Below are 13,068 nucleotides of genomic sequence, written 5' to 3'. Positions count from 1 at the left end.
AAGAATTTAAATGTATTAAACAGAACACAATATGAAAATAGCAATAATAATCTTTTTTCATCTTACAATCTGCAAAGAAAGATCTTCAGTTAAGCAATGACTGAGGCCATGTAAGATAGCATTAGTGGCTCACCAAAGGCAGCAGGTGAGAAGCATAGTGCATGCAGGACCAGCTTGTGATGTGCAGCTTTGCAAAGGTACATGTGGAAAGCAAAGAACCCTGACTCCAGGCTCTTGACATACCTTTTTGGTGGAGTTGATGATTGTGCTAAGCACAGAGACTAATTTTACAATCTCTTTGTTCTCAGAAACATTCTTATAATAGTTCTTGGTTTGCACAGGAATAGGTAAGTTTACAGATGCTATCTCAAAGGTATCTAAAAAGAAAAAAAGAAAAGAAGTTGGGAAAGTTTATATGAACAGCACAGAAACATACTTTAAAAAGATGAGACTAATGACAAACCAAGGACATCTAAAAACATTCTTTTTAATAAAAGCAATGAAGATAATAGAAAATTGTCAATATTTACTTTTCAGGACTTTTGAGATTAAACAGCTTACGACAAACTATAAAATGTTTATTCAAGGAAAAAGATGCTGAATCTCAGTAACAAGATCTCAGCAAGTTTTGTGGTATTTTAACCTGGCCTATACCCATTGACCCTCTCTGGTTCTACTGAAGCTTTGAAAAAGAGCAGCTTTGCAACACTGGTAGCCGTAAAAACTACTAGCATAGTTGGAAGGGTCAGATTAGGCTCAGAGCTCCTCAGAAAACTCCACAGAATTGTCACAATTTGGAGGTGAGATGGTGATATAGTGGTAAAACAGAACACTCTGGAAAGCAATCCAAACGGGAAGGTTCCCAAGTCAGGTCTGGAGACCTCCCTGAGAAAATCAGGCACACTTCTCTGTGCGTCTGAGCTGGCTGAAGCAGAAGGACGATCATGGCATCGAGACTATTAGGGGTTCTCTTTCTTTCTCTTTCTCTCTCTCTCTCTCTCTCTCTCTCTCTCTCTCTCTCCCCCCCCCCCCCCATCTGAAAGGAATAAATAAATAAACCAATAAATGAACAAACTTTTTCAAAAAAAAATTTTAAAGAGACAAGAAATACGTATTTTTTTTTAATTGTCACTATTTGACCAGTTTGGAAGCTCCCTGGAAAAGCATAGCTCAAAGAGTTTCTCTTTATTTGAGTGAAAAAAAAAAAGCTTTTCCCAAAACATTTGTCAAAAACTGATCAGCAATACTTGTTTAACTTCACAGCTGCCTGAGGCAATATTAGTGGAACGAACTAGAGATTGACCAAAAATGAGAATGAAATGAGAAATGAGGTGTCCACAGAAGGCACTGCAAAGCCCTGTCACTTCTGGCTGCACTTAGGCCTTGTACAATCAGTAAATAGAAGCGATTAAGCTGCCTGAGTTTTCAGGGTACACCAACATACATGCAGAGTCCCTAGGCAAAAGATGGAAGACTTGCTTGCTCAGAGTGTTAAAGGAAGTCTTTATGTAATCATCAGTTGACCACTGAACCAACCCAGAGAAGACTACAGAAGCTGCACACCACAGAGAAGGCAGATTTTACAGAACTAGTCCAGTAATGTCAGTAAGAAAAAACAGTCGCAATAATAAACCCTGGGACTGTGGAGAATCAGATTTTCGGAGTTGACATATTACAACCCTCAAAATATCTGATTTTCTTTCTATTTTCATTATTTTTATTTCATTATTTATTTATTTCCCTCTACATATTTTTATTGCCAATGGGCACATGTGCTTTTCAGAGAGACAGACAGAGAAACAAAGAGAAAAAAAAAAAAAGAGGGAGAAAGCACCCCCTTTGGAATGTGGTCATGCCATAATCCTTTTTCCTACATTTCTCCAACCCATCAAGATTTTGTGCACAGATCCACGCATGCTGTTTTCCAAGGGACAGGGATCAGGACTCAAAACAGAGTCAGTCATGTAGGATTCAGCTCCCAACCACAATACCACTGGGCTGGATCTAACATGCTGTTTTCAACAACAAAAAATAATTACAACACACACACACACACACACACACAAAATAGTGCCAATGCATCGTAATAAAAGCAGTCACTAGAAATTATATATGGGGAAATTCAGACATTGCACTTAGTAAAGATTTTTTATCAGTTACTAAAAATATATTGAAAAAACTACAGAAATTACCTAAAGAATTAAAGGAAAGTATGAGAATGATGTCTCATAAGATAGAGAATATTGATAATGGGACAGAAATATAAAAGAGAACAAAGGGCCACTCAGGTAGCATGTTAGTTAAGGTGTCTGGATCTGCATAGCTAGCTGCATGGTCTGAATCCTGGACTCAGTGGCTTGAGAAACATGCTGGGCACATCTGCATCATGCCCAAAATCCCAAGAGGAGAACAGAGGATAAGGGATTGTAGCATGCCACCCCACCTCCCATGGGGGAAATTCTCACTTTCTTTTCTCTCTCCCTATTTCTCTCTCTCTCTTTCTCTCTCTCTCTCTCTCTCCCCTCCCTGCCCCTCCCTCTCCCTCTCCCTCTCTCCAGAAAACACACATGCCTATAGAAAACCTTTAAAAAGAAGAGAGAACCAAAAAAAACTTCCGTAGTCAAAAAGAAAATCAAATGAAATTCACTAGGGATGCTTAACAAAATATTTCAGTTAGCAAAAGAAAAACAAATGAATGCATCAATGCATTTGAAAATAACTTCCTTAAGAAAGAAGGCTAGGTTATATTGATTTGTGATCTTTTTTCTTTGAAAATAGTAATGTTTAAGGCTGTATATTGCACTCGAAGCACAGTTTTAGCTGCATTGTGTAAGTATAATATTTTGGGCTTTCCTGTGCATTCATCCCAACAAAATTTTCTTTTCCTTTTTTATTAAGAGAGAAATTTTGGGACCAGCAGATGGCATAACGGCTATGTCATTGGACTCCCATGTAGTCGACCACAGTTTGAGTCCCGGACCTGGTGGCTTAAACTCATGTCAGACGCATGTGTGTGCGTGCCCAAGATCCCAAGAGGAGAATGGAGGAAAAGGGATTGCAGCGTGGCTATACCCCCAGGGGGCGATTTCTTACTTTCTGTCTCTCTGTCTCTCTCTGTCTTTCTGGCAAGCTCATGCACCCTAGAGCAAAAAGCCTCTCAAAAAAAAAAAAAGGGGGGGAGAAAGAGATTTTTGTTATAGGACACATGTGCTCACTGGAGAGACACAGAGAGACAGAAAGACAGAAAGTGAGAAATCATCCACCAGGAGGATGGCCGCACCACAATCCCTTCTCCTGCATTCTCCTCTCAGGATCTTGGGCATGTATGCACACACACCTGGCGTGAGTTTTAAGCCACCAAGTCCAGGACTCGAAATGTAGTCGACTAAGTAGGAATCCAGCAACATGACCATTACAGCATCTGTTTATCCCCCCAATAGTATTTTCTAATTTCCTTTGTGATATCCTCCTTCACTTATTAGTTATTTGGAGCTATGTTTTCTTTAGTTCCCATATGTTTGTGAATTTTCCAAATTCTCCCTCTAGTACTGATTTCTAATTTTATTTCCTTTCGTCAGAAGACATACTATGTATTATTAATATTGAAATCCTTTTAAATTTTATTTCAATACTATCCAAAATGACTTACATATTCAGCATAATCCCTATAAAAATCACAGCCACCATTTTTCTTTAGCAATTAACAAGCAGATTCTAAAATTTATATGGAAATACAAGTGATATAGAATAGTCAATACAATCCTGAAGAAAAATATTAGAAGACTCACACTTCCTGACTTCAAAACTTACTATAAAGCTACAGTATTCAAGAACTGTGGTAATAAAATAGGGACAGTAAGAAGGCCAACATAATAAAATCTAGAGTCCTAAAATAATTATATTTACATTTATAGTTAATTGATTATTTAAAAGACATCCCAAGAAAATTCCATTAGAAAAAAAGTCTTTTTAACAAATGGAGCTAGTACAACTGAATATTCACACTCAGAAGAATTAATTTAGACCACTGCTTCACTTACAATGGAATGCAAACTTAAATATAAGTGCTAAAACCACAAACTTTTTAAAAATATGTAAATCTTCCTGACCTTAGGTTAGGCAATAGTTTTTTACATTCAAAATCGAAAGCACCAGAAGAAAATGTACCTAAATTGGACTTTAAAAAATTCAAACTTTTGGGGCTAGCAAATGGCATGGTGATTGAGGACTGGACTCCCACATGGCCAAACATGATTCAAGTCCCTGACCTAGCAGCTTTCTCTCTCTCTCTGTTTCTCTCTGTTTCTCTCTCTCTCTCTCTCTCTCTCTCTCTCTCTCTCTCGTGCATTTGTCCTATAGAAGATTATAATAATAATAATATATAAAATTATATGACTTTTTTAAAAATTGTATCTTATTTTTCAAAAGATATCATTAAGAAAGTGAAAAGACAACCCACAGAATAGAAGAAAATATTTGTGATGTATACATCTAATAAAAGATTTATATTCAGAATATGTAAATAACTTATAATCTTATGACACAATAATAAAAAGACAAATAACTCAGTTTTTAAAAATACGGGCAAAGAATCTGAATAAATATTTTTCCAAAGAAGATACACAAATCGGGGGGCCAGCAGGTGGCATGGTAGTTAAGACACTGGACACTCCCACATGGCTGATCACAGATTGAGTACTGGACCTGGTAGTTTACCTTCTCTCACTTTTCTTCTCTCTCTCTCTGTCTCTCTCTGGCCAAATTAAAATAAATGAATAAATAAATTGAATTAAATAAATAAATCTTTAAGAATAAGAAGAAGATACACAAATGGTTAAAAAGCACAATAACAGATTCTCAATGTCTATAGTCATTAGGGAAATTCAAATTAAAACCACAGTAAAATATCACTTCACGAGACCAATGGATAGAGTAGTGGTTGTGTCACTGCATTTCCATGTAGCACACCGTAATTAGAGTCTTGAACCCAGTGACTTGCAGCTCATGCAGAGAATATATGAGTGTGTGCCCAAGATCCCAAAAGGAGAATGGAGGAGAAGGGTGTGCTGCATGGCCATTCCCCCTGGGGGGTGATTCTTCGCTTTCTGTCTCTCTGTTACTCCAGTGAGCACACATGCCCTATAGCCCTTCACATTCACTAGAATGATTCTAATCAAAAGGCAGGCAATCAGGGTCAACAGATGGCATGCCGCTGGACTCCTACATGATCAACCAGTTTGAGTCCTGAAACCAGTGGCTTGAAAATCACACTACGTGCCGAAGATCCCAGAAGGAAAATTGAGGTGAAGAGATTGCAACATGGGAGACCAGCAGTTGGTGTAGTGGCTGTGTCGCTGGACTCCCATGTTATCAACCATGGTTCAAGTCCTAGACCTGGTGGCTTAAACTCACGCCGGGCACGTGTACGTGCATACCCAGGATCCCAAGAGGAGATTGGAGGAGAAGGGATTGAGGCATGGCCATCCCAGGGGGTGATCTCTCACTGTCTCTCTGTCTCTCTCTGTCCTTCTGGCAAGTGCACACGCCCTATAGCAAAATAAGAATATAAAAATAAATAAATAAATAAAATAAAATAAAAAGAGATTGTGACACGGTCATATTCCTTGGAGGGTGGGGGGAAATTCTCACTTTTCCTCTCACTGTCATTGTCTCTCTCTGTGTCTCCTGTTAGCACACTTGCCCTAAGGTAAAAACCACTTATTTAAATTAAAAAAAAAAAAGGCAGTCAATGACTGTTGGTGGGAGTGGAGGCGAAACAAACCCTCCTACATTGTTGGTAGGAAAGTAAGATAGTATGATCGCTTCAAAAAAAAATTTTTGCAGGTTCTTCTGAACTTGAAAATTTATGACTGTACCTATTTTGTTTAGAAAATTCTGAATTTTAAACTATTTAAAGAAGTATATCCATGTTTCCAAGAATACTGTATGAAAGTAAAATTAATACAAAAATAACATTTGTCCCTTTGCCTTAATAAATACATGAAAAATGATGTAAACTGTAAAGTTGTTTTGAGCTATCTTTGTTGGCTTCCATTACATTGTTTTAAAGAGAAATTTGCCTCAATTTCTTTGTCATAGTTAGTTGATCTATCATCTCACGGGTGATGAGCACTAACACAATTACACAGGGTCTGTTGTTTGTGAGACTGATTTCAAAAGAGTAGATGGGCTGAAGATATTTAATATTATCACAACTTGGAGTTTCCTAAACTTACAGAATACAAATAAAATTATGGCACATACAGCCAAAGTCACAGCATGTTAGCAAAACAGGATAAAGAATGAGTAAAATGTCTTTTAAATTAAGGAAATAATCATTTGTGGTGATAGCAGGTTTTTCTCTAAGCTATAAAATTAAAATCTTTCTTCCTCCTAATTCTCATCATTAGATTGGATAGGAAATCAGTGGCAGCCCAGACGTCACCCTCCTGACCCCAAGATCTAGCCAGGACAGGCCAATCACATGCCATCTACATTGAGTCCCTTTCAGGGACTAGGGTAACTGAAGATTTTCTGCCAGATTCACCCTCCTGACCCCAAGGTCTAGCCAGGATCAGCGTAATCCTTAAGTCCCACAAAGTCTGTTGTACAAAGGAGGAAAAACGGTACTGCTGAGAGATTCCAGGTCACCTCCTCCTACGCACCTCTGACTGCTTAGATTTAACTCCAAAAATTAGGAAAAAAAAAATGTATAGTGACCGGCAAGTGGTATAGTGGTTAAAGGCGCTGGACTCCCACGTGGCCGACCACAGTTTAAGTCTCAGACCTGGTGGCTTGCTTTCTCACTTCCTCTCTCTCTCTCTGATCAAACTGAAAAATAATAATGATATTAATAATAAATAAAGTCAAATTAAAAAAAAATGTATAATCCATCAAATGACCAGAAACCACAACAGAGGCACAAGAAATATGAGAAATCAAGAAAATATCTCTCCCTAAAGGGAAAAGAATAACTCCTTGCCCCCCACAGACAACAATGGAACTCATGAAAATGTCAGATAAATAATTTAGAATATTCATAGTGACACAGCTAACAAAGATGCAAAAGAAGAGAGACAACAAACTCCAGAAAATGCAGGAGAAAAGAAACAGCAAGTTCCAGGAGGTGAAGAAATTCTTGCACAATATGAAAGATGAAATATACACCATAAAAAAGAATCAAACAGAATTGTTAGAGATGAAGGCTATAATGCAGGAGATAGAAACCTCCCTTGAAAGAATTCAAAGCAGATTAGACCATGTAGAAGTTGAATCTCAGATGTAGAAGATAGAACCTCTGACCTAGAAAAATTCACCAAAAAGACTGAGAAAATAACCCCAAAAAAATGAGAATAATATTTGAGTAATACTAGATATCATTAAACACCCAAATGTCTGGATAATCAGTATCCCAGAAGGTGAACAAATTAATCAGGGCTTTGATAATCTATTTCATGAAATTTTGGGAGAAAACTTTCCAAACCTAGAGAGGCACTCAAATATTCAGATTCAAGAAATACAAACGACCCCATATAGAATCGACCCAAGAAGATCTTCTCCAAGGCTCATCATAGCCAGATTTATCAAAACCACAGACAGAAAAGATACTAAAATTGGCAAGAGAGAAATATCAAGTTATTTTCTTTTTTTTGTTTTTATTTTCTTTTTTATTTTATTTTATTTCAAGTTCTTTTATACATTCAATTACAAAGTGAATATTCCAACTTTCAAAGGATATCCCATCAAACTAACATCAGACTTCTAATCAGAAACAATGCAATCAAGGAAAAAAATGGGAAAATAAATTCAAAGTGCTAAGTGAAAAACAATTTCAACCAATACTATACCTGGCAAAATTATCCTTCATATGTGAAGAAGACAAAAACGTTCTCAAATAAACAAAACCTGAAAGATTACCAATGCCAGACCAGCTCTCCAAGAAATTCTGAAGGGAGTGCTATACCAGGAAAGCTAAAGTCAGACACACAGAAATAAGAGTGCAAAAAACAACCAAGAGAATGGCCAACTTAATGATAGGGACAAGTCCGGAAAGATCAATAATAATGTTGAATGTTAACTTCCAGAACTTAAATAGAAAGATCAGACAACAGTAATACTGCAAATTCAACAGATTCAACAAATTCAACAGAGAGATTAATTATATGAAACCAAACTGGTGAAATGGAATTTTATGACTTTTGACTGAAACATTACTGATTTTCTTCTATGCTTTATTTCCCAGATTTAAGGATTTGTATCTTCTCTTGAACTGTTGATAGGTTCATCTACCTACTATTTGAACTGAATTCTAATCTTTTTTCTGGCTTTAGATCTTAGGAAGCTTCTCTTAACAATTTTTTTATTTTGATCTATTAAGACTAAAACTGTTTTCCTTGAAATTAAATCATGCATTTAAAAAATACCTATTTAATGACTACAGTAAACTATATAGCCCCAGCTAGGTGCTACTTTATAGTATGTTCACTCTACTCACTGAGGTTTGTGCCTAAAGTCAGACATGTGTTCATCAATATGTATAAATCAGCTGCACTGGCTATTAAAAGTATTTAGATTAATTAAGATCTTTTCCGAATTGATAAAATATGGAGTGGGGGGAAAGGCGTGGAAAGCAACTGTAGATACCACCGACAGTGTGGGGGGAGGGTAGGAAATGGCAGAGGGAGAGAAGTAGGCAATCAAGGAAGGGGGAGAAAGAAGCAAAATATATAAGAAACAGGAAATGGAAAATTATTTGTTGACAATAACACGTATGGCAATATACTTGATTGAGCCAATATACAGTGTATTCTGGATGGAAAATCTCATTTAAATTGCATACTGTACTGATGTACATTGAATGAATCTAAATAAATAAATTTAAAATAAAAAAAAATCAGTGATGCATCAACAGGTATGATGTACCCACTGGAAGTTGACTATCATGGTGATAATGGACTATCGTGGATCTTAACATTTAGCAAGCTTAAAACTGAATCACAGATTAATATTTTGGTCAAGTATAATTTGAAAATCTCATGAGTAGAAGGAATGCATTTAAGCTCAATAAATGTTGATTTGCAATTACCATATAAAAAGAAGAGAATATTTACCTTGAAGTTCATGTTCTCCTATATCAGCATCAGAATCACTGTCTTCATTATTCTCTAAAGCAGCCATGTTTCTTTCATGCATCTTTTTCTACAACATGAAAGGATATTTTTTTTTTGACTCTGGCTCATCTGTAAAAGCAGCAGCTTCCATATGAAATAAGTTCTTCATTTCGCACTAACCTTATACAACAGCTCAGTGCCCCACTGTCTGACCCCCTTGGGGACATTGATGATGCACTCCACAGCTTTGTTCAGTGCCTGCTGTATGTCTTCCAGAACAGGGACCATGGTGATGTTGGGAATGACCAGAGTGACGTTCGCCCGGAAAATGGGCAGACTGCTCTGCTTCATCTTAGATGCACTGTTACTGTCTGAGTTATCGCAGAACAGGAGAGCATTAATATTTTTAGTACACTGTTAACCAGAAAAATCAAAGCACTGAGAACAATGCATATACATATATAATCAAATAAATATTTGTTGAATAAAAAAGTGAAATCTAATAAAGGATCCAATTTCGCTCAATAGAAAAGAAGTTCGGTGGAACTTAAACTGTTTTCTGCTGATTATAATTTGTTAGTGTGCACTCCATAAAGGAAACCCATTGCGTGAGATCGGGCATAATAATAAACTCTTATCTAAAAATACAAAAGATAATATTCAGATAACAGGACACTCACAAAGTAGCCTAAAGTAAGGAAGGAAGGGAAAAAGAACAAGAATGACTACCAGAACAAGCCAAAGTTAAAACAAATAGCCACTTTGGAATTTCAATTAAAACATGTTTTCTCTATTGCAGCATGTATATGCCAAAGGAATGGTTTAAAAAATGGAGAAGAGGGACCAGCATGTGGCACGGTGGATAAGCCACTGAATTCCCACATGGCCAACCATAGTTGAGTCCCAGACGACCTAGAGGCTTGCTTTCTCACTTTCTCTCCGTCTCCCTGTCTCTGTCTCTTTCATGAGCACATGTGCCCCATAGCAAATTTTAAAATAATAAATTAAATGTTTAAAAAAGGAAAAGCAGTGCAACTCACCATTCTTACCAAAGAGACTTTTAAAGCAAGAGATAAGTGTGGATATATATTATGGATAAAAATGTATGTGTGCCTGTGTATCATATATAACTTTACATAGTTAGGAATGCCTGTAATATATAAATTTGAGAAATAACTGTGACTTAATAATTAGAAAATCAATCAACATTTGATAAGTTATTTTAAGAATTATTTATTTTATTTATTATTATATTTTAATTTGTTATAGGGCATATGTGCTTGCCAGAGAGACACAGAGATATGTTGGAAGCAAGCCACCAGCCACCAGCTCCAAGATTCAAACCACAGTGGGCCCTATGGGAGTCCAGTGCCTTAACCATCACACTACCTGCTGGCCCAAACATTTGATAAGTTTTAATAATATATTTATGTCAAAGGACCTCTCTCCTTTCTGCAGTGAAATGAAACATTGTACATTGTGCCACTTTTGTTTATTCACTTTTAATTAAATATTAAAGATGCTTTCCCTTAAATGTCAATGTTCAAAATAAAGAGTTAATTATCCTATTATCTTTCCATTTTAATTAATTACTGTTTTACTATTTTTTATTTAAAATTAAATTTCAGAACTAGATTTGATGAATTCTTGTGCACACCTGAAAAATATAATACCTAATTCCAAATGATGCTGAGGAAAAAATGAAGGTGTTTAAAGCGAGGAAGCCATCTGGAAAGCATTAAGTTGGTTTAAAAAAAAAATTGTAAAAAAATAAAAAATAAAAAATGTTTGCTTTGAAGTGACTGACATTAATAAGAGCTTTTCCACTTCATAAGATTTGTAGACAACCCAACAATTTAGTAATAAATAATCTTTTCACATACCTTCTTTTAAAGGTGTGTTTTTTCTTTCTCTCATTAAAATAATTCATCTTACATAAAATACATAATATACATATCTTATTAAAAAAGGTTAAAATGATATTTTATATTTACAAAACCTAAGTAGCTTTATATGGATTATTTCACTTTTTAAAGAATTATTTAATTTTATTCATTATCATTATTTTATTTTATTTTATCTTATTTTATTTTTAAAGTTGACCAGAGAGAGAGAAGGAAAGTGATAAAGCAAGCTACCAGGTCCTGGACTCAAACTACAGTCAGCCATGTGGGAGTTCAGCCACCTGAACCACCACACTACCTACCAGACCCTACTTCACCTTTCAGTGCTCGAGTTTTCTCTGTTTCAACAGGAGAATAATAATAGTACCCATTTCATGGAATTGTTGGGATGACCAAAGTTCATAATTTTTTTTAGAGAGAGATTTTTGGAATAGGATGCATACACTCACCAGAAAGACAGATTCAGAAAGCAAGAAATCACCCCTGAAGAGATGGCTATGTCACAATCCCTACTTCCCATTCTCCTCTCAGGATTTTGGGCATACACGCACATGTGCCCGGTGTGAGTTTTAAGCCATTGGGTCTGGGACTCAAACCACGGTCAACTACATGGGATTCCAACAACATAACCGCTAGGCCATCTACTGGTCCCATAATGTTAAATTTACAAGGGGCCACTCAATAGATGGTAGGGTTTTTTTTTTTTTTTTCAGTTATTTAAATTTGACAGGAATATACACACACACTTCAGAAACTATTCCTTATCAGCCAGTGGGCAGACCCTGTAGAGCTATTACCCCGGAAGTTAATTGTGTGGGAGGACTGGATACGTTTGCGAATGGCTTCTAGTGTATTCCTTGTAACTTTCAGAAGCGCATCTATGTTTTGATGATTGAAATGAGAGAGCATTTCGCAGGCTTCCTCCTCTAACATCTCAATCTCTTTCTTCTTTCTTGCTATCATTGTCAAAGGCAGGAAACCAGTCCCGGCATTAAAAGAAGATGTCAAAGTATCAAAATTTTCTTCTTCTCTTTTAGCTGTTACAAGATAAAAGAGATAGAGATATATTAGATACATAGGTAGATAGGTAGGTAGATTGATTCATTTTTGCAATTAAAGCAATGTAAATTAAGACAAATTTCATGCAAGCACAGTATCACTTAAACATCACACTTCCTAGGAAGGGAGGCCGTCAAAGAGCAGGAAGATGAAATCAGACCACCAGATGGACTGATGGAGGCCACTCCTATTCAATGTGAAAAAATAACCAACAAGAGAGATAGGAGGGTCAGTTCTGTGGCACAGCAATAATGCACTGCTTAAGAAAAGCCATATCCCATATGGTTACCATGGCTCAAATATCTGGCCCATTCAGCCTGAACAGCCTGAAACACACCTTTTAACATACCTTGTGCAAGTGCCCAAGATCTGACTAGCTAGAGAACTGTGGGAAGAGGATTGCAGCACAACCAGAGCCTTTAGAGGTACTCTTCTTTCTCTCTCCTCTTCTCTTCTCTTCTCTCTCTTTCTCATATAGGTGCACAGACACCATCAATAATAATAAAAGAGAGACAGAGAAAAGTCATAACTGGAAAAGGTCTACTGGGCTCCATAGGCCTAGGTACTGGAACTCTCTCATCAATAGCCCTAAAATCTTGAGGAACTAACTTCTTTGTTCTGAATCTTAGTGTCTTCGTCCCACAGAAGGTTTGCTCTAGTCTAGTCTAGATGTTCTCTAAGAGGAATTCTATATATAATTCATTCCACACTATTGAAAAGGTGAAATGAAATCCCATCCATACATAAATGCAAAGGAAACTAACAAAGGCCAATACACAGGGTCCCTGATTTAATGATAGTTTGACTTTAATACAGTGATTTTTAGACTTTGCAATGGTATGAAAGCCATATGTCCTCAGTAGAGACCATATTTCAAATACCTATACAACCATTCTGTTTTACACTTTCAATGAACTATTCAATTCATTACATGATAGATCCAACATTTTCTTTAAAATAGGCTTTGTGTTAGATGATTTTGCTCAAGTATATGC

At 36.4% G+C, this 13,068-nt stretch overlaps 1 protein-coding gene across 1 annotated transcript in view; it reads right to left on the bottom strand.

Annotated features, from left to right (window-relative positions):
* The window catches only part of DNAH5 (dynein axonemal heavy chain 5), a 306,494-nt gene that overhangs the window by 184,706 nt on the left and 108,720 nt on the right, over positions 1 to 13,068 (bottom strand). The window contains exons 23-26 of the mRNA XM_027767025.1: positions 11,812 to 12,051; positions 9,291 to 9,481; positions 9,111 to 9,198; positions 244 to 377 (exon numbers count right to left, since the gene is read on the bottom strand). Coding sequence (XP_027622826.1) covers positions 244 to 377; positions 9,111 to 9,198; positions 9,291 to 9,481; positions 11,812 to 12,051 — 653 coding nt within the window. The remainder of the gene's footprint in view (positions 1 to 243; positions 378 to 9,110; positions 9,199 to 9,290; positions 9,482 to 11,811; positions 12,052 to 13,068) is intronic.

Source organism: Tupaia chinensis, unplaced genomic scaffold (assembly GCF_000334495.1).
Source record: "Tupaia chinensis unplaced genomic scaffold, TupChi_1.0 Scaffold143836_2, whole genome shotgun sequence".
Taxonomy (NCBI): domain Eukaryota; kingdom Metazoa; phylum Chordata; class Mammalia; order Scandentia; family Tupaiidae; genus Tupaia; species Tupaia belangeri.
The sequence above is the reverse complement of the archived record's forward strand: the minus strand, read 5'-3'. Positions and strand labels throughout refer to the sequence as shown.